We start from the raw sequence: 23,731 nt of genomic DNA, 5'->3' as shown, positions 1-23,731 counted from the left end.
GTTTGAAGATGAGCATACCTACCACAGCAGTATTGTTCCAGGAAGCAGGGTAGGAACAGTGGTAAATTAGGAAACAGACTATTAATTGCACAATTAATAGGAAAGTAAAAACAAGTTTCAAAATCTACAATAAAACTGTATCCAAAGGAGTCATAACAATGAGGTGCTAGACTTTAGTTCTGTGGTACAGCTTTGCAATGGACTCACTGGCCTATAGGTACGGCTCACTTCCTGCCTCCTGAAGGATGAATATGCTACACAGAGCTATGATGGTTTCTACTGAGTGGTAAAATTCACAGAAATTAGACACTACTCATGTCAGAATCATTTCTTGTGCAAAGTTTGATGTAGATGAAGATAAAGTGGTTTCTTGGTCAATAACTGCAATTTCTTTTAAAGTCAGTGGGTTTCTTGTATCTGTCACCACAATAGATTTAAAATACTTTGATGATTGATCTACTCCAATGTTACATTCTCGATAAGAGGGACTAAGAAGAAACATGAACTAGTAACCATTAGAAAAGTATGAATCCTATATGTATATCACTTACAGTTCTATTACAGTTGGCCCAGGTTTAATCTCATCCATCTCCATGAAAGCAAAACATTTGGTGCTGGTAAACCTTTTTGTAAGCTTGTAGTGTTTGAATTCAAAGAAGATAGCTGCACCTAAGGAATTAAAACAAACAACATAAGCCAGAGACCACACATTTCTTATGTGTCACCAGAAGCCTATGATTTTACAAAGTAACGTGTCAAACAGTCTGATGACACAACTGTTGATAACTCACTGTGGCTGTCACTCCAAGTTCTGGTACTAGCATGTCTGAGTGACATTTCTCCATATCATTTAATTCTACAAAGTACAACAAAATTGTATAGCAAGAATGTAAGTTATGTGCACAGGTAGAATCATAAACTACCAAAGAATATAAAATATTAAATACCACAAGAAAAACAGAAGTTACTTAAGTATCAGCAGTACCTATAAAAATGGTTTCAATAAGCACCTATATTAGATAGAATAGAAATTTAAGAGTTCCTTTAAAAAAAATTCTACCTTATATCATTTCTCTCCCTCCTGAAACAACCACGCCCAGATTGTCCTTTCCATATTCTTATAAACTAACTGCCAGTTATAGTATCTTTTTACCCAATGCATCTTATTGAAAGAAAAAATAATAATTTAACTGTTAGAAAGTAATCATTAGGTTCCTAAAAGGACTTAAGGTAATTATTAGGGAACCTGCTTCCTTAACTCTGTATTATGAGAAAAACTTCCCTATCAAATAATATTTAACCACATCATTACACAACTAGATAATGCAACTGCTAATTCTCATATTTTAAAAAAATTGATTTGACTTTAAGTCAATATTCATAACTATGTGACATAAGATCTTGTGTTAAGTACACTATGAACACAAACCCAGATAAGTACTGTGTCCTTAAGAAGTCAGTAACTGATAATTACAAACCTTTGGTTAATTTTTCAATATGCTTCTGGAGCTCAATGTCCACATTAAAATGAACATATGTATCTTCTTTTCTTGAAGCCACAGGAGTATCTTGCACAGGAGTTAAATCTATGCCATTCAGATCTGGAGAAAAGTTTCTGCTTATGAGCATTCACATATACAGACGGAAAATATAGAAACTGCAAAGGTTACAGTTCCTAAAGAGGCATGGAAAGAGCTGAGAGGAGATTCTCAGGTTAAGAGATTCCTATTTGGTGTGAGCAAGTATGTGACAGTTGTTGAAGTTCATGGGGTATGTGGAGAGAAATGAATATAGACTGGATAGGAGACCTCATGAAGGGGACAAGGAAGCCTTTACATGGCCAAGTAAACAAAACTTGATCTTCATAGTAAAGTGGTAAAAAGAACAAACATGTTTTTCTTAGGGAATAGCCCACTATATTTTTCTATGCAAAAAAAAAAAATCTGGAGTATTTAATTTGCCACATGGAGCTCTGCCACCAATTTCTAACTTTGATCAAGTATGACTTATTTAGAAAAGCCTTTAAACCTAACCTTATCATAATTTCCCTGTTAAGAACCAAAAATGGATGAGAACAGCCAACAAAAAACCTTTTGTTAATGAATAATTTTTCATATATATAAATTCTGGTTATACTGTTTACAACATACCCTGAATTTACAACAACCAGATGGTACGTTATATATAGTTTTAATTTTCTGGTTTTTAAAATCTCAGTTTAGTCAAATGCAACATGGACTCATTTAATAACTCCTCAGTGTTTATGTGTTATTCATTTATGTGTCTCAAAAAGCTCAAAAACAATTTAGTACATTTAATAATTAAAAAATATTTACATAAAAATATTTCAGTTTAACATATGCAAAGGTAATTTAACATTTACAACATCATTAAATATTTTTGTGTTTTAAGTATACTTTCTGAATGAGTATGCAGTTTTACAAATGGCCTATGAAACAATGTAAATATTTTCCAGTATACTATATATTTGATAACTGGTAACATCGGAATTTAAAAGTGTACCAGTATTAGTGCTGTGGATTCTGTTCTTTAAATAAATGTTTTTCTTTGTGGTCAATTGATAAAAGTTCCTCCATTTAATTTCAGCACCAATCTGTTCCTTTGGTGCAAAACTATAGATTAAAATAAGCCATTTGTACTAACTATAGTTATTTCTGTAAAATGGTATAATTTATTCCTTAATCACATCATCATCCCACGGGATTGCTTTCAGGGCATGGATGTTATGGACGCACCCTACTTCCCTGTCCCCTGATTTTCATCTGCCTCTGTAGGACTCACCTAAGTAGATACCTCAGTAGCACAGGAAGAAGAAGGGGTTGAAGCAGGAGAGATGGGAAAAGAGGACATGGGGCTTTGTGGAGAGAAATGAATATAGACTGGGTAGGAGAAGGTGAGGGGTGCTATTGTTAATCTACATCCTGAAGGCTGTAGCTGCTTTTAAGGACAATGTGTATGTTTAGTCTGCACGTTAGATGGAATCTGAAGAGCAAAAATCTATACAAACTCAAAAGCAAAAGTGAGTGTATAAGTAGGAAATATTTTTTTAAGTCTTTCGAACTATGTTCTGTTATGATCTCTTCTAGGATTTTGCCTCATTATAGAATGCATTAAAGTAAGTTGTCACATATACAAGATCATCCCCTGTCAAAAACTTTGTCCCATATGAGAAAAAACATAATGCAATTTGCCAGTTATTTACCCTTTACACTAACTGTAATATAGGGATCGATGCACTGTCCAGCGTCTTTCAGACCAATTTTCTCAATCCTGATAGTGAGTAATGTCATTCCCGGTTCTGATGGCAACCTTGGTAATAAAGTACCTGGCAACAGAGAAACCTCAATAAAAGTTAGCTCCACCAATAATGCAGAGTAAATACTTTGACAAACAGAAGATATAGCCTACCTCTTAGGAACTAGCTAGGCATTATGTATTTTTATTTCCAAAATTCATGAACATCTGATGTTATACTTTTTTAGAAAAATATTTAAATTTACACATAATATATCTGCATTTCCCACCCCTACAATCACCTTTAAGCAGAAATAATAATTTCTATAATAATAGTATATAGTATGTATAATAAAAGTATGTTAAAAACATCACTTGAGGAAGCCCAATGATACATAATAGTATAATATGCTCACATAATATTTATATTCAATATGTACTTCTATATTATATTCAGCATCTTAATATGAAGTGGTAGAACAAAGACAAGAAAAGCTTTTAAAATACTTGTTATTCTGTTCTATAGTCTGAGACATTTAATTAACAGTTGATCAATACATTCTTCTCTTTAGTTACTCCTAATAAAGAAAATAATTTACAATTTGATATTTATGTTTTAATTTAACTATATAGTCTAACTTCTATTCTTCATTCTATTTTGTATGATTTATTCCCTCAGAAATTAGTACTATACAGACTGACATATAAAATGGCCATTTGTATAACTGAACATTTTTTCCAAAACCAACTAAAATTTTTAAAACTAAAACCCACCAGAACAACATGACAACATTCACCCACCAAGAACATATGAAGGAAGAAATCAACTGTTCAGTATGTTCCCTTTTTTGAAACTACCAATAGAGAACAGATGCAAATAAGCTGATTTTAATCAAGTATGTATACAGAACCTCAAAATACACTTAACAAAAGATTTTGGTTGATGTTTTTCAAGTTTCTATTCAACAATGTGTTATGCTACTTTTAATGATGAGTTATTTGAAATACATGAAGTAATCAACACACTGCATTTGAAAATACACATTTGATTGATGGCAAATGTGGCTTGAGGAAATTTTGGGAGGTGATGGGAATGTTCTGAACTTGTATAGTGATGGCAGATGCAAAACTCTATAGAGGTGTCAAAAATCGATGAATTTTATACTTACAGAAGGGAAATGTTATGAAATGCAAATTGTACCTCAACAGTGCTGTTAAAAATGTATTACTTTCTAATTTAAACAAATATGAAGACAATACAGACAAATGCAATAATAGGAAGGCCTGGAGGCTGCATTCCACTGTTGCATTAACAAACCTAAATGGGCTCAGGCTGATATCATTAAATATATACATAATACCTTTTATGCATGTTCTTTGATTGACAAGTGAAGGTACTTTTAGAAGAGGGGCTTGTACCTGGACATCTGGGATGAACTTCAGAAAGTTAAGAAACACTTCTGAAATTTTATGAAAAATGTGAATATGTATACATTTATATTTATATATATATACATACATATTCATATGTATGTATATCATATATGAATTTTTCTGCAGAAAAGTTCATTCTATTATGTAGTACATGGCTGTATAAATATGCTACAGTTTATGTACACATTCTTGTGTTGATAGACATTTGAATTACTTCAAGTGTTTGGATATAGTTAACAGGCTATTATAAATACTCTTCTAACATCTTCTAGTGCCCATAAGCACCCATTTCTGAAACAGGGGAATCACTAAGTCACCTGGCATGTTACCTCCATACCTACTATGTAATGACAATCCATTTCCCAAGGTGGTTGTGCCAACTTTTATTCCTAGCCCAATTGCAGTAGTGTTCCCATTGCTCCACATCCTCACTAGGTACTCTTTTCTCAGATTCTTCATGTTAGCCAATTTTGGTATAAAGAGATCAATCATTTTAATTTGCATTCCTCTGAAGATTAATAAGGTTGAGCACCTTTTAGAATAAATCAAATGTATGATTTCCTCTTTTCTGAAGTGTGTTCAATTATTTTGCTCGATTTTCTATTGAGATGTCTATCTTATTGAGCTGTAGGAGGTCTCTATTATTTTGCTGGACAAATGTTTTACAAATAGCTTCTTAGTAGTTTTCCTTTATAAAGACTTTTTGTTGAAGTAGAGCATATACATTTTAAAATGCACAAATTGTTAGTACAGTTTGCTGAACTTCCACAAAGTGAATACACCTGTATAACTAGTATCAGATCTAGGAAAGATATGATCAGCCACCTGGGAGTGTCCTTCCCCCCACCCTATCCAATTCACTCTTCCAAAAGATATTATTATATTACTGCTAGTAATATTCAAATTTCTTAATATCTTCCTTTACAATGAGTGCTTTTTATGTCATATTTAAGAAAACTTACCCCACTCCAAAATCATAAAGGTATTATCTTGAAAGCATAGTTTTGCCATTCACACTTAATTCTATATGTCACATAGAATTATTGACTACGGTGTATAGTAGGAGCTTTAATTTTATTCAATTTCACATAAATACTCAATTGTCTCAGCACTACTCATTAAAAAGACTGACATTTTCCACCACTGATCTGCAGTCCCACCTCAATCATAAATCATGTGGCAATCACTTTCTGAGTTTTCTATTCTGTCTTACCGGACTGTTTATCCTCTTACCACTAATACAGTATCTTAATTCTATAGGTGTATAAAAGGTCCAGGAACTGCAATAAAAATTCAGATGAGTTTCAGAAAGAGTCTATCTTTATAAACTGCTGCTTCTAATTTATGAACTAGTATATATCTTTACATTTTAAAAATCATAACAATTATTTAATAGAATTTTATTTGACCTAAAAGCCTTCAGAAAAAAAGACCTACAGATCCAGGGAAAACTCCTGTTTTTTTGTTTATGTTCCATGAAGAATGTATGGCCATGTAGAAATGACTGGAAAAGGGGGTGTGAGCTAATGGTAAAAGGCTGCCAGGGTCCCAGCAAGCCCTGTCTGGTCAGATTCTTCTTGGCCTCTCTGTATAGCTTTGTTTCCTTCTGGACCTAAGGCAGGTCCTGTCTGGAATGAGGGTTTGTAAGGGAGGGGTAAGGGAGGGTAGGGGGACAGTAAGGGAATAGCAGGGAGGGAAGGAAAGAGAAAGAGAAAGAGAGAAAGAGCGCTTTCTAGGTTTTATGAGAGAAGGGTGAATGGAAAGGAGGGCAGGAGGAGAGCAGAGGCTTTGCTGCTGAGGTTGCTTTTGGGATTCCAATCTCCTTCAGTTAGAAGTTCTCAGCAGGCAAAAACCTCACCCTTTGGGCTATCATATTCTGATCTGACCCTAACCACCTTCCCCCTCTCTCTCTCCCTCCTCCTCCCTTTCTCCTTTTAAGAAGGGAATGTGTAGATCTTTCCATCTTCTAAGATCTTCTTTGATTTCTCTCTTTAGGGTTCTGTAGTTTTCATTGTATAGATCTTTGACTTCTTTCATTGATTCTCAAGTATCATTTTTTTGAGGTTATTGTGAATGGAGTAGTTTTCCTCATTTCCTTCTCAGAGGCTTTGTCACTGATATACAGAAATGCCTTTGATTTATGGGTATTGATTTATATCCTGCTCCTTTGCTGAATTCATTTACTATTTCTGGAAAGATCGACCTTGCTCTTGGATAGGCAGAATTAATATTATCAAAATGACCATACTACCAAAAGTGCTATATAGATTTAATGCAATTCCAATCAAAATTTCAATGGCATTCCTCATAGAAATAGAAAAAGCAATCATGAAATTCATCTGGAAAAATAAGAGACCAAGAATAGCTAAAGAAATCCTTAGCAGGAAGAGTGAAGCAGGGAGTATTGCTATATGAGACCTTAAACTATACTACACAGAAATAGTAACAAAAACAGCATGGTTTCAGCACTAAAACAGACTGGTAGGACAATGGTACAGAATAGAGGACACAGAGACTAACCCACAAAATTACAATCATCTTATTTTAGACAAAGGTGCCAAAAACATGCACTGGAGAAAAGATAGCATTTTCAACAAATGGTGCTGGGAAAACTGGAAATCCATATGCAACAAAATGAAATTAAACTCATAACTCTCACCATGCACAAAAACTTAACTCAAAATGGATCAAGGACCTAGGAATTAAGCCAGAGACTCTTCGTCTAATAGAAGAAAAAAGTAGGCCCTAAACTTCATCATGTGGGTTAGACCACAACTTCCTTAATAAGACCCCTATGGCACAAGAATTAAAACCAGGAATCAATAAATGGGATGGATTCAAACTAAAAAGTTTTTTTGTCAACAAAAGAAAACAATCCGTGAGGTGAACAGAGAGCCTACATCCTGGGAGAAAATTTTTACCCCTCACACATCAGATAGAGCACTAATCTCTAGGGTATAGAAAGAACTCAAAAGCTAAGCACTGAAAAAACAAGTAACCCAATCAAAAAATGGGCCAAGGACTTGAACAAACACTTCTCAGAAGAGGATATACAATCAATCAACAAATATATGAAAAAATTTTCAACATCTCTAGCAATCAGAGAAATGCAAATCAAAACTAAGATACAACTCCAGTCAGAATGGCAGCTATTATGAAGACAAACAACAATAAGTATTGGAGAGGATGTGGGGAAAAAGGCACACTCATACATTGCTGGTGGGACTGCAAATTGGTGCAGCCAATCTGGAAAGCAGTATGGAGATTCTTTGAAAATCTGGGAATGGAACCACCATTTGACCAAGCTATTCCTCTCCTTGGACTATACCCAAAGGACTTAAAAACAACATACTACAGGGACACAGCCACATCAATGTTTATAGCAGCACAATTCACAATAGCTAAACTGTGGAGCCAACCTACATGCCCTTAAGTGGATGAATGGATTTTAAAAAATGTGGCATATATACACTATGAACGTTTTTAAAAGAGAATAAAATCATGGCATTTGCAGGTAAATGGATGGCATTGGAGAAGATAATGCTAAGTGAAGTTAGTCAATCCCCCAAAAACAAATGCCAAATGTTTTCTCTGATATAAGGAGGCTGACTCATAATAGGGTAGGGAGGAGGAGCATGGGATGAATAGATGGATTCTAGATAGGGAAGAGGGGAGTGAGGGAAAGAAAGGAGGCAGGGGATTAGCCTCCTAATGAATGTGATGGACATCATTATCCAAAGAACATGTCTGAAGACACAAATTGGGTGTCAACCTACTTTATATAGAGAGATACGAAAAATTGTGGTATATATGTGTAATAAGAATTGTAATGCAAAAAAAAACCAAGTACATGAATAACGTGAATTGGCGTGAACATACTTTATACAAAGATAAAAAAAATTGTGCTCTATATGTGTAATAAGAATTGTCCATTGTCGTGTATTAAAAAAAATAAAATCAATAAAAGAAAAAGAAGGGAATGGGGAGTGGGTAGGGAAAAACTGTGGAATGAACCCGAACTAACTTTCCAATGCACATATGTGAATATACAATAATGAAACTCATCATTTTGAATATCTATAAGATACAAATTTTAAAAAATGTAAATAAATAGATCAGTAAAGTGGATGAAAGGGAACAGTGGGAGGGAGGATGAGGAGGGTGAAGGGACTGAATTGGAGCAAATTATATTCCATGCATTTATAATTAGTCCAAATGAATCTAATGTCAAAAATAACTATTATGAACAAATGAAAAAAAGAATAATGACTTCACTGTTTTTATAAAATGCATTCTCATAAACAATTCAATTGAGAGAAATGAAAAAAAGTAAAAGAGAATGTATAATTCAACATCTCACAAACCATAACAATTATTAAGTCACTCTTCCATCTTTTTCTCTAATTTCAAGATGGCTCCAGTTTCATTTTCTTTTGATATTCTTTTATTTTTTCAACAAAGGTTTATTTTCTACATAAAATTCTTATATTTCTTTTGTTGAATTTATAATAAGGTCCTTGATATTATTTAATACTACTATAAATATTATAATAGTTCATTTTCTAAGCAACTATTACTTGTTTGAGATAGAATTGATTTGTCTGTACAGATTTTATATCCAGGAACTGCATTATCTTATTAATGAGTTATGAATAGGTTTTTGCATATATTCTCTATATATTCATAAATATGCAAATAAAGAACATCCCCCCTTTTATATTTCATTTTCTTGTCCTAGTGCAGTAGCTTCCAAAACAATGCTGATGAAAAGAAGTAATAGATAATCTTGTTTTGTTCAAATTCATCATTAAATGATTTTGGGCTATAAATGTCATGTAGCCATGTTTTATCAAGTTAAGGATGTTTTTCTGTTCTTTGCCAAGAATTGTTTAAAATCAAGGCTGTATTTCAAATTTAACTGAAAACTTTTTCTGCATTGTTGACAACTTTATGAAATCTTTCCCCTTAATCTGCTAATGTGAACTACCTTGATAAATTCTGCTAACAATAATTTGAAAAATCACTCATTAGTTCAGGGAGATTTTCTGAATTATTTTCCACAGCATCCTATGTTTATTCAGTCACTCTTCATTTGGCAGTTACATTATTTCTAACTTTTTATCATTATAAAAAACACCTAAACAGAGAATCTTGTGTATATGCATATGTTTTCCCCTCTTTTTCCTGTATTTTGGGGGTGCATCTTCAGAATAAATTCTCAGGAATGGGATTGCTAAGGAAAAAATATGTACTTATATGTTGTTAGAGAATGCTCAATTCCCCTCCAAAGGAACTGCACCATTTTTCTATTCCCACCAGTGATTAATAAGTATCTATTTCCCCTAAGACTCTCCAACAGTAGCTTTAATTTATGTTTTTATTAAAAATAAAGTTGAGTATCTTTTTATATGTTTAACGGGTATTTTTAAAATGTGTGTGTGTGTGTGTGTGTGTGTGTGTGTGTTTGTGTGTGTGCATGCTCACATGCTTGCTCATATTGTCTGTTCCTCTCATGTATTCTGCTTTGGTTATTACAATTAACATTTTTCTTTATACATTAAGAATGTTGGGTTGGGATGTAGCTCAGTGGCAAAGTGTCTGCCTTGCATTTGCAAAATCCTGGAATCGAACCCCAGTTCTAAAAAAGACAAAAGAGAACCCACCCCACCCCACCCCCAAAAACCCCCAAGAATGTTACCTCTTTTATGTATTACCTCTTTACTACCTGTTTTGACATTCAAAAGATGATTGCTTTACAACTTTCAAAGTCTTTTTGATGTTAAGATTATTTTTTGCCAAGTTGATATTAAACTTGTTGTTACTTTGGGGTGAGTCAATTTTATAAGCTGTCATTATCTAGATCTTTCAGTTGAAATGGTAGGGCTGATGCTATATTCCTTACCAACAATCTTTTTGCCTGAGACTACACAGTAAGGTTTAATGTAATTATTATGCTTCAGATAATTTAATATGGAGGCAGTGATTTCAAGTCTGAATTTCTTGTTTAATTCAAGGTAGAATGTCAAACATTGTGTTCCATAATTAAGGAAGCTGACTGTAATTAAGATCATAGATTACATAGAAAGGTGCCTATTTAAGGTGTTTCAGAATGCTCTATGATGTGCTCTCTCTACATGGTCAACTCTTACATACTCAGTGAGTCCTAAATCTGGCCAGATTTATTGAACTCCCTCAGCCCTTCTTTTTTGCCAACCTACGACATTGGTGCACATCTCTAATCATAATCATGTGCTTTTGGCTCTGTCTTGCTGACTACACAATAAGCATCCTGAAAGGTGTGGGAACTGTTCCTTTTGTGGTATGCACAAGGAATAAACAGATCTTTGTTGAAGAAATATTTTATTGAATGAATAACTGAATTTCCAGTTCTAGAGGTTATCATGCTCTAGTAAACAAATGGCTAGAGAATCTATATCAATGAGTGAAGAAATAATAAACATAAAAGAAGATCAAATACTAGAATAATACCATACCATCTATAGCTCCCAGGTAGATGAAAAAGGGTGCATGTTTTTGCATCAAAGATAGAACCATGATAGTTGTAAATTGAGCCAATGCATTAAAAGGAAGATTTCTAAGTGAAGAATTAACATATCCAATTACATAGTGTAATATGAGAACAAGTCAACTACATTCATAAAATTCGAAGACTAACAAGGATAAGAAAGAAATCACTACACACAATCCAGTGTAAACTGTGCTATTCCAGCTAAATCATCTGCTCTCAGATCTAGAGCAAAGATCAGAAGAAATGTTCTTCCAAATGGAACTGCTATGTAAATAAGAAATAGCTAACACTTGTGAGTATTTGTGTTGTGCTACATACTATCCTACTCCTCTCATCTAATTCTCACAACAATAGTTTAGTTCTATTTTTCAGAGGTGAAAAGTGAGGCATAGAAAAACAAATTATCCATAATCACACAGCAGTTTGGCTACAGAGTCCATGCTTTTAACCATCATGTCTCATTTTAATATTTTTATTTTAATTGTCCCTAAAGCCTTAAAAGGAACTGCAGGAGAACCTCCCCATCTCAAGCTTCTGCAAAGTTCCTTTTGCCATGTAAACATAACAGTCACAGGTTCCCAGGATTAGAATATAGACATTTTTTTGAGGCCACTATTTGTGCCTCATACTTTTAAATATGGAAAACTCTAAATGGCTACAGCTGTCCAAACCAAGTTTTCAATAACATCCCAGGGATGTTATTGAGCTGTCACTAAGAACTCCCAAGTAAGGGATTGATTAAAAAATAGTAACATTTGAACTTTGTACACTGAGCAGTGCACATTCACAGGAATGGACAGAGACTGAGTAGCCCAGATAGCAATATGATAGGTCTTTAACACTCATATAGCAGTGAGCAGCAGGACTGTGTTCATTTGGTTAATTCCACTTTCAGTTTTTACTGCAAGACAAAGGAAGCCATTGGTAGCTGGTGTGCCCCAAGTTGTACTGAACACAGAAAGCACGTCTTTTTCTGACTTATCTGCCCCCAACCACCTCTTATGCACCAACCAGAGTAAGCATGCTCTCACTGGTGTCAAAAAGAGTTGGAAGGAATTACTGAATTCAGTGTGATTTTCTGTGAGAGGAAGATTCTAAGCCTAAACCTAAAGACAACTCTGATAAAATAATGACAATGAATTGGAAGGTTTGGAACCATTTTACCACACTACTGTAATAGGGGATACCAAAAAGTCCATCTTGTTGATGGAAACTGTTTATTAACAGGTGGTACTTGGGTAAAAACTTAAGTTGCTCTATTTCATTGTGCTTCATCTGTGGAAAACAATTTATGAAGGTAGCTATGGATCCCCCAAATGGCTGTTTGTTAAACATAGACAAGTTTGCTTAAGAATGTTTTAAAAACTGTGTAAAAACATCTGACCTAGCCAAGAATGTTACAGCCACTGCCACTGTGGAGAGGAAAGGGAATTGTGCAAGTAAGGCCTCTGCCTCTGCTGGGCACCCAACAGCACTGACACAGACCCAGCAATGAAACACCACTGTACCTGCAACAGGTACAGAAAAACAATGGGAGAACATCTGAAGCCCCTCACCCCCCCGCCCATAACTTCTTTGTTCCAAGAGGGTGCTGAGAAAAATGAAGGTCTAAGTATCAAGTAGGATGGCCTCACATTCAATAGTCTCTGTGTAGCCATAGAGATCATGGAGAATCAGACAATAAAAGGACCACCAACCCGAGGATGAGTCTGGAGTGACATGGATATGAAGGTCAGTGGGATCCTTAAGGCCCTGTCCTCACATGCAGAAGAGGAAGTCATTCTTTTCTTTCAACTTTTTATTTTTGCTTTTTAAAAATTTCTATTGTTTATATCTCATATCATACCATAAGGACAATTTCTAGTCCAAAATTGGAAATGGCATGACAGTCTTTGTTCCAAAATAGTACATTATTGTCTAGGTAAGAACATTAAAAGAGGAAAATTACCAAAGATTATATTTTTTTAAACACTGATTTGAATTTGCTTTTTACATGATATTGTACAAATGTTTGTCACAGGCATTTACTTCAATAAGAGGTGAGTCAGTCTTCATTTTGCCTTGGTGCTTGGTGAATTAAATGTCATGAATAAGGAGTATAAAATTTGTTGTCCATACTTTTAGGACAGAGATGGACCTGATATCTAAAATGTAAACTAAGCATTATCATATGTGTGTGATTATATATTTATGTCTTCTTTGTTTTAGATTTATCATACTTGCAATTAAATTCAGATGTTTGATACTACCAATTCAAAGTCTGTCACACTCATTTTTTAAGTGCACATTTCTTTGTAATTTTAAAATCCAATAAAAAGGATATATATAAAATAATATTTTCTATTATTTTGGGATAATTTTAACATAATTTAAAATAATGGTATTGTCAAATCATTATTTGGTCATAACATTTTGTAAATGGCACAAAACATGAAATGGGTCTTAAAAATCTAGCAAGAGAAAAATTTTGCAATTTGTACTGCACATCTGCAATTTGTACACACATACAAATTGTGTGAAAATATGAAAACACATGCACAATTTCTTTTGGTTGGTAACTGATTAGTAGTTGAGGAACTGCTCCAACCTTTCAAGATAAAGAGTAAAATCATAAGAAGTTTATTCACTTTGAAATTATATTAAAAGTTTGATAAAAATCTTAGGGGTCATTAGCATTCAAACAATAATATTTCTAGGTCTGTCAAAAATTATACTTTATTAAAGTTGTTTGTATATAGGTTATATGAGTATATTCTTGTTTTTATTTTCTTTATTGACTGGTACTAGAAATATGTATTTTTCTGTGTTCAGAAATATGTGATTTGGATAATGGCTGAATTCTTAAGTGTCACCATCATATCTGGAAAAAAATAATAAATACTCTCACAAAACCTAAGATGAATCAGTGGGTATATGCTTCATACACAGATGCCATTTAGCATGCAAGGAAGAGTTACTACAGGTGTTGGGTTAAAATTTGAGTGGCCAGAGGACTTTCAAGAAAAAGCAGGCCTGGGGCTGGGGATGTGGCTCAAGCGGTAGCGTGCTCGCCTGGCATGCCTGCGGCCCGGGTTCGATCCTCAGCACCACATACAAACAAAGATGTTGTGTCCGCCAATAACTGAAAAATAAATATTAAAATTCTCTCTCTCTCCTCTCTCACTCTCTCTTTTAAAAAAAAGAAAGAAAAAGCAGGCCAGATGTTGCTTAGAGCCTTGATGAAGAGCCTACTCAATAGACATTTCCTATGAACCAATTTCTGCAAAGCTCTGGAGAAAACCTTTTGACTTCAAGTGACAAGATTCGTGGATTAAAAAACAAAACAAACAAAACAAAACAAACTGAGCCAGACATAGTGCTGCATGCCTGTAATCCCAACAACTTGGCAAGTTAAGGCAAGAGAGGCCAGCGTGGGCAACTTAGCAAAACCCTGTTTCAAAATAAAAAAATAAATCAAAGAGCTGGGGATGTAGCTAGGTGGTAGAGCATCCCTGACTTCAATCCCCAGTACTACAAACAAACATGTAGAAACAAATTATAAAAAAGAAATCTTTCAAAACTGCTTGAGAGTAATAGAATATTAACAAGCCTTAAAACTATTGAAAAACAGCTAGGAGAACTACCAGATAACATTGAATGGTATTTTCCTTTCCTTTCAATATAAGTACATGACTGGATGAGGGACTCTGGCTCTGACTGTTTGGCTCAGTCTGAGAATTTGAGACTTTGAGAGAAAGGATGTGCTCGGAGAGCCAGAGTCTATCTGCACACTTTGGTGGTATTTACTGTTTAACCCTAAATATATTCTGAAATTCTGTGAAATAAGGATGCCCTAATATTCATGGAACAGCAATGAATATTTTGTTGCAGTTTTCAACTTCCTATATGCATGGGTAAGAAAAAAACTGCACTTTAGCTAAAAATGAAATACATATTTGCTTAACTCTCAAGTTCAACTCAGAATTGAATATTTATGCAGGAAAGAAACAAGTACAGGTTTGATATTAAAGAAGTTAAATTCACTCTTCATTTTGAGTTTCAAAAAAACATTTTTTGTACATATCTAAGACTATATAAAAGATGAATAACCAATACAAATTTAGAATAATGTTGAGATTGCTAGGCTTATGTTTAGGTCACTCAGAAACGTTTTTTTAAATTTTGTCTAAAATTGTGACATGGCTATTTGTGCATGTGGTACTAGGAAATGAATGTAGGGCTTCACACATGTGAGGCAAGCACCCTACCACTGAGCTACATCCCTAGTTCTTTCTATTTTGAGACAAAGTTGCCCCCACTGGCCTCAAACTTGCAATCCTCCTGCCTCAATTTCTCAAGTAGCTAGGATTATAAGCATATAATCCTGGCCAGCTATTTTTTTTTAAATTTGTATTACTTTGGTTTATCATTTAGAAACTTTAATATTCAACATGATAAATAAATTTTCAGGTAATAAATAATAGGTTATAAATTTTTATCCTCTATTTAAATGAAATCTACTGAGATTACCTTAAGAAAATTAAACTACTATTTGGACTTAAGCCAGTTAGTGTTTAAAGCAGTACAAAAAAGTTACTGTCTTATGAGAATTGAAGGCTTTGAAAATGATAATAATGTCAAAGAAAGGTTCAACAATTTTTTATTCTTTTCAAGAAAGGTTGGATAAAAATCCATTTTTGATTTTAAATGGGAATAAACTACTCTTGATCATACCATATTCATATATTATACTTTATCTCATTAGCTTAACAGTAGTAGTGTTTACCATGTGTGTTTGTCAAAACTTATAAAGCTGTACATTAAAAAAGATGCCTTTTATATATGTAAGGGACACCTTAATAAATCTTTTTTTAAAAAGATCACAATAAGCTAGATGCTATAGCACAAGCCTGGAATCCAGGTGACTTGGGAGGCTGAGGCAGGAGGATCCCAAGTTTAAGACTAATCTCAGCAACTAAGTGAGGCCCTAAGCAACTAAGTGAAATCCTGTCTCAAAATAAAAAATAAAAAGGGCTGAGAATGTGGCTCACTGGTAAAGTACCCCTGTGTTAAATCCTCAGTACCAAAAAAAAAAAAAAGTACAACAAACTTACAATTATATAAATTACATAAAATAAAGGTAATAAAAATGTTATAATTCTTAGAAGCACCCTGCCATGATAATGTAGACACAACAGCCTTATCACGAATGAAATCTTGGATGTCCACAGTATAACAATTTTTTTCCCATTCTACAATTAAGTTAAAGGTCAAATTGTCCTTCAATGACATTTTCAATTTTATAATGACACAGGCCCTGGAAAATATGATCAAAAATCAAATATAGCCAATTGAACTATATGTACTCTTTCTTACTTTGAGGAAAATAATTCATGGAATAGAAAGGTTTAGTTAGCTTTCTGTATCTCTGAAATAAAATACCAAAATGCTATATCAGAATAAAAAATCTAATTACTTTGGGCTTAATCTTTCATAGCAAATAGACTTAATTTACAGAGTTTCTTTTCAACTCAGCAACCTGAACCCCATAAAGACCTGTCCATTTCATGACTTACATCATCTGCTTTAAGGATCTTGTTTGCTACAGAAGTATAACTAGTGAACAAATAACCAAACCCAGAAATTTATAGAACTGGAATCTATTTCAATTACAGCATGTGGTTTGAAAAGGAAATAAAAAATGCAGAAAAATTTTAGCAAATTTATTTACCACATCATCTCAGCAATCTTGAATTTCCTACAAATATAACAAGTAAAATATAGCTCTTTATTCATAAAGACAAGCAGATTGGAAATAATTACCTTGTACCAAAGAAACACTAACAATAACATTTTATAGTGATTGTAATTTTTCTAATAATCCTATGGTGTAGGACTGTTAGCATCATTTATAGGTGATAATGAAAATACAGTAGCCACCACTACCCCAGCAAATGAAAAGTATAATGCCAAATGATTTGTATGTGGTGCCTAATTTTCATTGTAACCCTATGAATTAGACATTGTCAACATCTCCTTTTATAAAGAATTAAGTACAGTCACTTAACTACTGATTGGCAGATGTTAGACTCAAAAGCGCAGGTATGTTATTGGTCTAAGCCTATACTGTTTATATTTCAAACGTCTTCTACCAAAGAGTATTTAAATTACTGATATATGACTTTAATTATGAAGTTTTCTGGATGATATGTATATTATATTTAATTATACCATAAAGCATAGAGTCTTTTAAAAAAATGCATCACAATAGTACAGTGCTATTTCTACACTTCCAAAAATGAACTAATTCATCAGAAGTAAAAACTGTGCACTGTATAAGAACAGAAGAAAGTATAGAAGTAGAAGAGGCAAATAATTTACTCAGGGTGCTTGACTAGGGTATTTTACAACCTTGTCAAGATCTTCCACAAATAAAAAGGACTTGCTATGTATTCTTTATTTCCCTGTTAAGGGCAACTGTTTAGTATCTATTCCTCCAGGTCCAGGTTTCACAATCATATATGATTATTTAAAGAACAGCTAGATATATAAAGAAAAGAATTAACATAGCAAACAGTTACTCTAGAAAGCCTACTTACAATGTTGGTCTATGGCTAGCATCTGGGAACCTGGATTTCAGCAGGATTCCCATCATGCCCTGTTAAGAAGATCACTGTGCCTAAACCGTCCATGCAAACAATATGGTTTGTGCTGAACACTTGCTTTCTTCCTGGAGTCTGTAGTTTTGGTTCACGCTAACCCCAATAAGTGTCTTGTGCACTGAATCTCTACAGTGCTTCCCCAATAGACAATATTTTTTCATTTCACAGGTGTGAAAGAATGTTGAGAGAATCAAATACATATTTGACTCTGCTGGGAGAGGACTCTTAGAAGTTTGGTTTCCTCTGGAATTTGTTTGTGTGCCTTTACACTTTGCTGATTTTGTTCTTGTGTTTTCTTGTTGTAATGACTCAGAATACAACTGTGAGTACAGCTATATGCTGAGTCCTGTATACCTAGCCAATCACTAAACATGGGATGTTTTGAGGATCCCTGACACAAATAGTAAGATACTTTCACAATAAACCGATAGCTACCGCTAACAGAATGGCCATGATAATTTGCTTAAGATTGGCAAACCTGGAGATGTTTTACCCGCCACTAACAAGTACAAAAGTAAGTTCCAAACACCTGACCTTGAATTATATAATGTACATTTTTTTGTACCCACCAGGCACTCTAGCAGGAAAAGAATTAGGAGACCCTGCTCCAGCACCACCTTCTTCTTCATCTTCTTCAAATTCCAAATGCTCTTCCTCACCAGGGGCTAAAATTCTCCTATATAAAAAAGGACAGAAAAATTAGTGAGCTACTCCACTTAATACACCAGCTAACCCTCATAGCCACTAACTTCCCAGATAAGATGCTGATTATTAGGTTGATGTTGATATAAATGTCAATGTCAATCATCTCATTGCTACCAGTCATATCACCAATACCAAATTTGATAGGGAAAAAAATACATAAATATTTGAAAAACAGGCATAAAATAGATAATAAAATCAGAAGACAAAATATGGATGCTTATTTATTTACCTTAATGGGCTAGGCTGAACATCAAATGGAAATTCTTTATTATATTTGAGAATATTTTTTAGGACTAGAATAAAGACATAGACAAACATTAGTCTTATATCTTAGTCTTACATGTTATGTAAGTCTTATATATTAGTTAGTCTTATATGTTATATCTTAAATTGATACTTTTAATCTATTTCATAGTGTATTAAGCACACATTAATATATGTATTTTAAATTCCGAGCTTCACTATCATTTTAAGACTCTGCAATTGACTACTGAGTGTCTTAGCAAAATAAAAATGTCCATAGTGGACTGCAGGTACCAGTATTTTCAGAGTACTGTAAGATCTCCAAGGAAAGTCTCAGAGCCCTCATAGAAAATGAACCATAAAATAGTTCTCCAATGTACAAGGTCCTAGGTGATATGGGGTACCAGTGAAAGAGAATACCTCTTCTCCTGAAGTATTTTAATTAAAAGATTGATACTGAAGATGATTAATTAAAGAGAAATAGATAATCACATCTTATTCTTTATCCTAAATAGATTTCCCTCAATACTTATCACACTGGTAAGGTTTGTAGCAGCAAGGTTATAATTCCAATATTCCTTTTATGATGAAATTTATTGTATATGTGTGCACACATATATACACGCATATATATATGTGTGTGTTTGTATATATATATATATATATATATATATATATATATATATATATATTTACACGTGTGTACACACACACACACACAGCAGACTTTCTCCTCAGGGAAGTCATCAAACAACATAATGCTATCACCTCTTGTGTTCTGGTTGATTACTTTCTGGCATGTAAGCCTACAGACAGATGTTCTACAATTCTATCTGTATCTGGAAAAGTATTTTATGAAATTTATTGTTTCATTTCCCAATTTATGGGTTCCTAGTGACTACCTGCAATTATTTCAAGGTGAATATTTAGCATTATTAATTGGGCAACCCATGGTTTTTACTCTAATTACTCAGACTTTAATTTTGGAGTCTTGCAGATTTCAGTTAAAAGGAGTATGGCATATTGGGTTCCTAAATAAGGAAATTCAAAAAGAACAGGTTGTAATTACATAACTTATTCCAATAGGAGTCAATCATACAGTGAGAAAGAAGTTGGAAACTTGTACCCAGATTCTCATTACTCACTCTTATTCTCTCTCCCTTTAGCTCTTCTTCATCCTTTATCTCTTTCTTCTTCTCAACAAATGCATACCGAGTACTCACAATTTTCCAATCACTGTTTTAGGTGCTAAAGATACACAGTAATCAAGAACTCATATTTGGACCTTAGACCTTACTAAGGAAAAGTAGACAATAAATATGCCAACAAATAAACAAGATAATGTAAGATGTGATTAGTGGTATGAAGGATACAAGCAGGATGCTGTGTAAAAGCAGAGAGAACCTGGTAAAGTAGCTAAGGTAGACAGGGTGCCTTTCAAAACTAAACTGTAAGAAGACATTTGAGCCAAGACCTGAGATGAGAGGAATCATCCATAAGTGGCTCTAGCATAAGGCTTCCCAGGTATTAAAGAACAGGCTGGAGCAACAACAAAGGTTCCAAGTAGAAAACAGTTTGCCTTATTCAAGGCACAGAAAGGACTGTGGGAACTTAAGTCTGACAAGCAAAGGGGAAGCAGCAGGAGATCAAAGTAGAAGGTTTAAACCACAACCTAGCCCTACAATTACAACAATAACTTGAACATTTACATAAATACTCTAATCTCCCCAGTTCTTAAATGAGAATGCTACTTCCTTTACAGGCTATTGAGAGAATTACAGCCTAAATAAATGTATACAAAATGGCAAGGGAAAATCTAAAATGGACATTCCCTCTCTCCATGACCTTTTTGATCTAGTTGACTAGAATCCTAATATTTCTTATCTCACTAAGAAGTACTGTTTATTTTTAATACAAGAACATCTTTTCTATACTTCTGCATGATCATTATTACTAAACTATTAAATCAACTCAATATTAATAAGTAATATTAATAAATATTGATCACTTACACAACAATGGAATAGATACCAAGAATGGGGAGCAGGTAACAAAAAGATCATGTCTCACTCATACCAGAAACAAACACACAGAAATGATCATATTGTAATAAGAGTTTAATGAAATGAGCAAAAAAATCAACCATTAAAAATGTATATAACAATAATTTTTAAAAGCTGATCCTGTTATGGTGGCATGTGTCTGTAATCCCAGGTACCAAAAGCCTGAGTCAGGAGGACTAGAAGTTCATCTGCCTAAGCAACGTAGGGAGACCCTGTCTCAAATTAAAAATAAAACAATAAAAGGGCTGGGGTTGTAGTTCAGTGGTAGAGTGCTTGCCTTGCACATGTGGCAATGGGTTCAATCCTTAGCACTACATGAAATGAATAAATAAAATAAAGGTATTGTGTCCATCTACAACTAAAAATGTTTTAAAAAATAAAAATAAAAAGGACTGGAAATATAGCTCAGTGGTAGAGCACCCCTGGGTTCAATCCCCAGTACGTCAAAAACAAACAAAAAAGTTGAAAAATATCTTGGTTATTAAGAATATCTTGGCTGAGTGTGGTAGTGCACACCTGTAATCCCAGAGGCTTAGGAGGATTAAGAATTCAAAGCCAGCTTCAGCAAAAGTGAGGCATAAGCAACTCAGTGAGACCCTGTCTCTAAATAAAATACAAAATAGGGCTGGGGATGTGGCTCAGTGGTTATCTTGCATTTGTATTGTAACAGAATAATTAAATAGTATTTTCATTTCTTTGGTATCAAAGCTCTGAAGAGGAAGTATTTGCTTTAGAATAATAGCTTTGTTATATTATTTTTACAAGTTAAAGTACTATGAAACATTTAATTTATGTGAATAGCTTTAGAACAAATTTAAATAGCTTTAAAACAAATTCTGTTTTACTTTCTATAACTGTATTATAGGTTTACATTTTCAACAACTATGGAATAACAGATTCTATTGTTCTTTTAAAATAGCTTAAACTTTACATAGAGTTTTCTTTCTACCAATACTAGCAATAATGTCTTAGGAGGAATTGAAGAGGAGCTTGAATTTTACAAAAGACATTATCATAAGTATGAAGCATGTCATGGGTTGGAGATTCATTGGCTGATTTGGTAGGACTTACACACTTTGGATCACTACATGGCAGACATCTGATGCTACTCCACCATGGAAAATTCAGCACTCCCAGCTATTCTCTTGGAGCACAGACCTACCAACCTCCTGAAGCTAACCCTCAAAAGATGACACACAGGCAAATATCAAAATGCATTTTGCTTTTGGTGACTGACGTGTTTCATTTTTGTGGTAGGAAAATGGGCAGCTGCCTCAATTTTGAAAGGTTATTTTTTAAATTATAGGAAAAGATTCTTTCAAAACATTCAAATCTATTTAACTCAACACAATCTTGCCAAGTTCATACTACACTTAAAGCATTCAATAGGCTCTGGGGTGGGGGAAGAGTTCATTCAAATCTCTTTGAGGACTGAAACAAATACAAGTGAAAATAACACATGTGAGAATCTGACAATGGATAGTTAAAATGATTCTATACAGGAGAGGAGGCAGAGTTTAATTATGCCTCTATAGAGAAAGCAGAGAAAGCTTTCAGGGAGAGGTGGGATTTCTGTGAAGCCTTGAAGGGTGGCTTAACAGAAGGGAATTTTGCAGGGTGGTGGTGGGGAGATATGCTTGAGTAAGCAGCAGTACATTACTGCAATTAACATAAGAAAAAAATGTCTCAGACTTTCACAATCATAGTTTTAGTATTTTCAGCAGAATTTAAAAGATTTCAAAATGTTCAAGTAAAGAATACATCAGCCTAATAAACCAGCCAAGAGCTAGTGATGTAGCTCAGTGGTAGAGGATTTGCCTTATATGGGAAATGCCCTGGGTTCGATCCCCAGCACCACACACACACATTAAATTTAAAAAAAAAACAACTTTTTTTAAAAGAAAGGAAACCAGTTAAGTTCAACATATTAAAAGTTAGAATTCACTATTTTCCTTAGAAGAGGCTTAACGTTTTAAAAAGAAAGCTTGAATAAGTATACTTAATCTGAAATATTACTAAATACCAATTTGTAGAAAATATTTAATTCCAACTCAATAATTAACTCACAACAAGTGCCCTGCTTGGATAAATTCCAAATTACAGAGTCTACCCTACTGAAATACAGAATACTCACTTATGTTTCTTTGAGAAGCAACAGCAAATTAAAATCATCTAAAAAGATAACTATCAAGAAGGGAAAAGTACAAATGAAAAACATTATATAAAGTATAATAAAGTGAATCTCCAAAATGCTCTTTCCATTTCTATTCCAAATCTTTTTTAAAAAGCCAAAAAAGTAATAGATTTTAACCTGATCTTCGACTAATACATGGGTCAATAATTTCTTAGGAATTTGAACTGGAGAGCTGTACTTAGGAATGATGTAGTACAGCACCACTACAGGTATTACTAACAGCATAGTGAAAGAACCAATCCAGGTGACCCTAAAACTCATTGCTGGGACTTACAAGCTAGTGTTGGTGTTGTCATTAGCAGAATGTTACTGAGAGGATTCGAGTGCTTAGCATATAGATGCTATTCTAAAAAAAAAAAAAGGCAATTAATGAAAGATCTTGTGAGGCAATAGAAGTACTTGAGTATGCTCAGAGGAAGAGAAGAGATAATAAATATATGAAATAAACATCCACAGTCTTTACGGCCACTCTGTGTATCTATAAGATTCTTAAATTTTGTTTGGAAACAAACAACTAATAGGAAATAGTGACTGAATAAGAAGCCAAAATCCTAATAATTTTTATCATAAAAAACTGAGGGCTGGTGACATAGTTTATGGTAAAGCACTTGTCTAACATGCCCAAAGCCCTTAGTTCAATCCCCTGCATCATCTCTCTCTCTCTCTC

General features: G+C 33.9%; 1 protein-coding gene across 1 annotated transcript; it reads right to left on the bottom strand.

The window, feature by feature from the left end:
- Nucleotides 1-532: 532 nt before the first annotated feature.
- On the bottom strand, nt 533-23,360 carry LOC144373717 (axin interactor, dorsalization-associated protein-like). The gene is made up of 6 exons (XM_078036736.1): nt 23,339-23,360; nt 18,794-18,857; nt 18,429-18,535; nt 3,224-3,346; nt 1,479-1,601; nt 533-669 (listed from the first exon to the last, which is right to left on the bottom strand). The coding sequence occupies exons 1-6, from the start codon at nt 23,358-23,360 to the stop codon at nt 548-550; spliced, it is 561 nt and encodes a 186-aa protein (XP_077892862.1). The 3' UTR covers nt 533-547.
- Nucleotides 23,361-23,731: the final 371 nt, after the last annotated feature.

Source organism: Ictidomys tridecemlineatus, unplaced genomic scaffold (assembly GCF_052094955.1).
Source record: "Ictidomys tridecemlineatus isolate mIctTri1 unplaced genomic scaffold, mIctTri1.hap1 Scaffold_46, whole genome shotgun sequence".
In the NCBI taxonomy this organism is placed as follows: domain Eukaryota; kingdom Metazoa; phylum Chordata; class Mammalia; order Rodentia; family Sciuridae; genus Ictidomys; species Ictidomys tridecemlineatus.
This window is presented reverse-complemented; position numbering and strand designations above follow the sequence as displayed.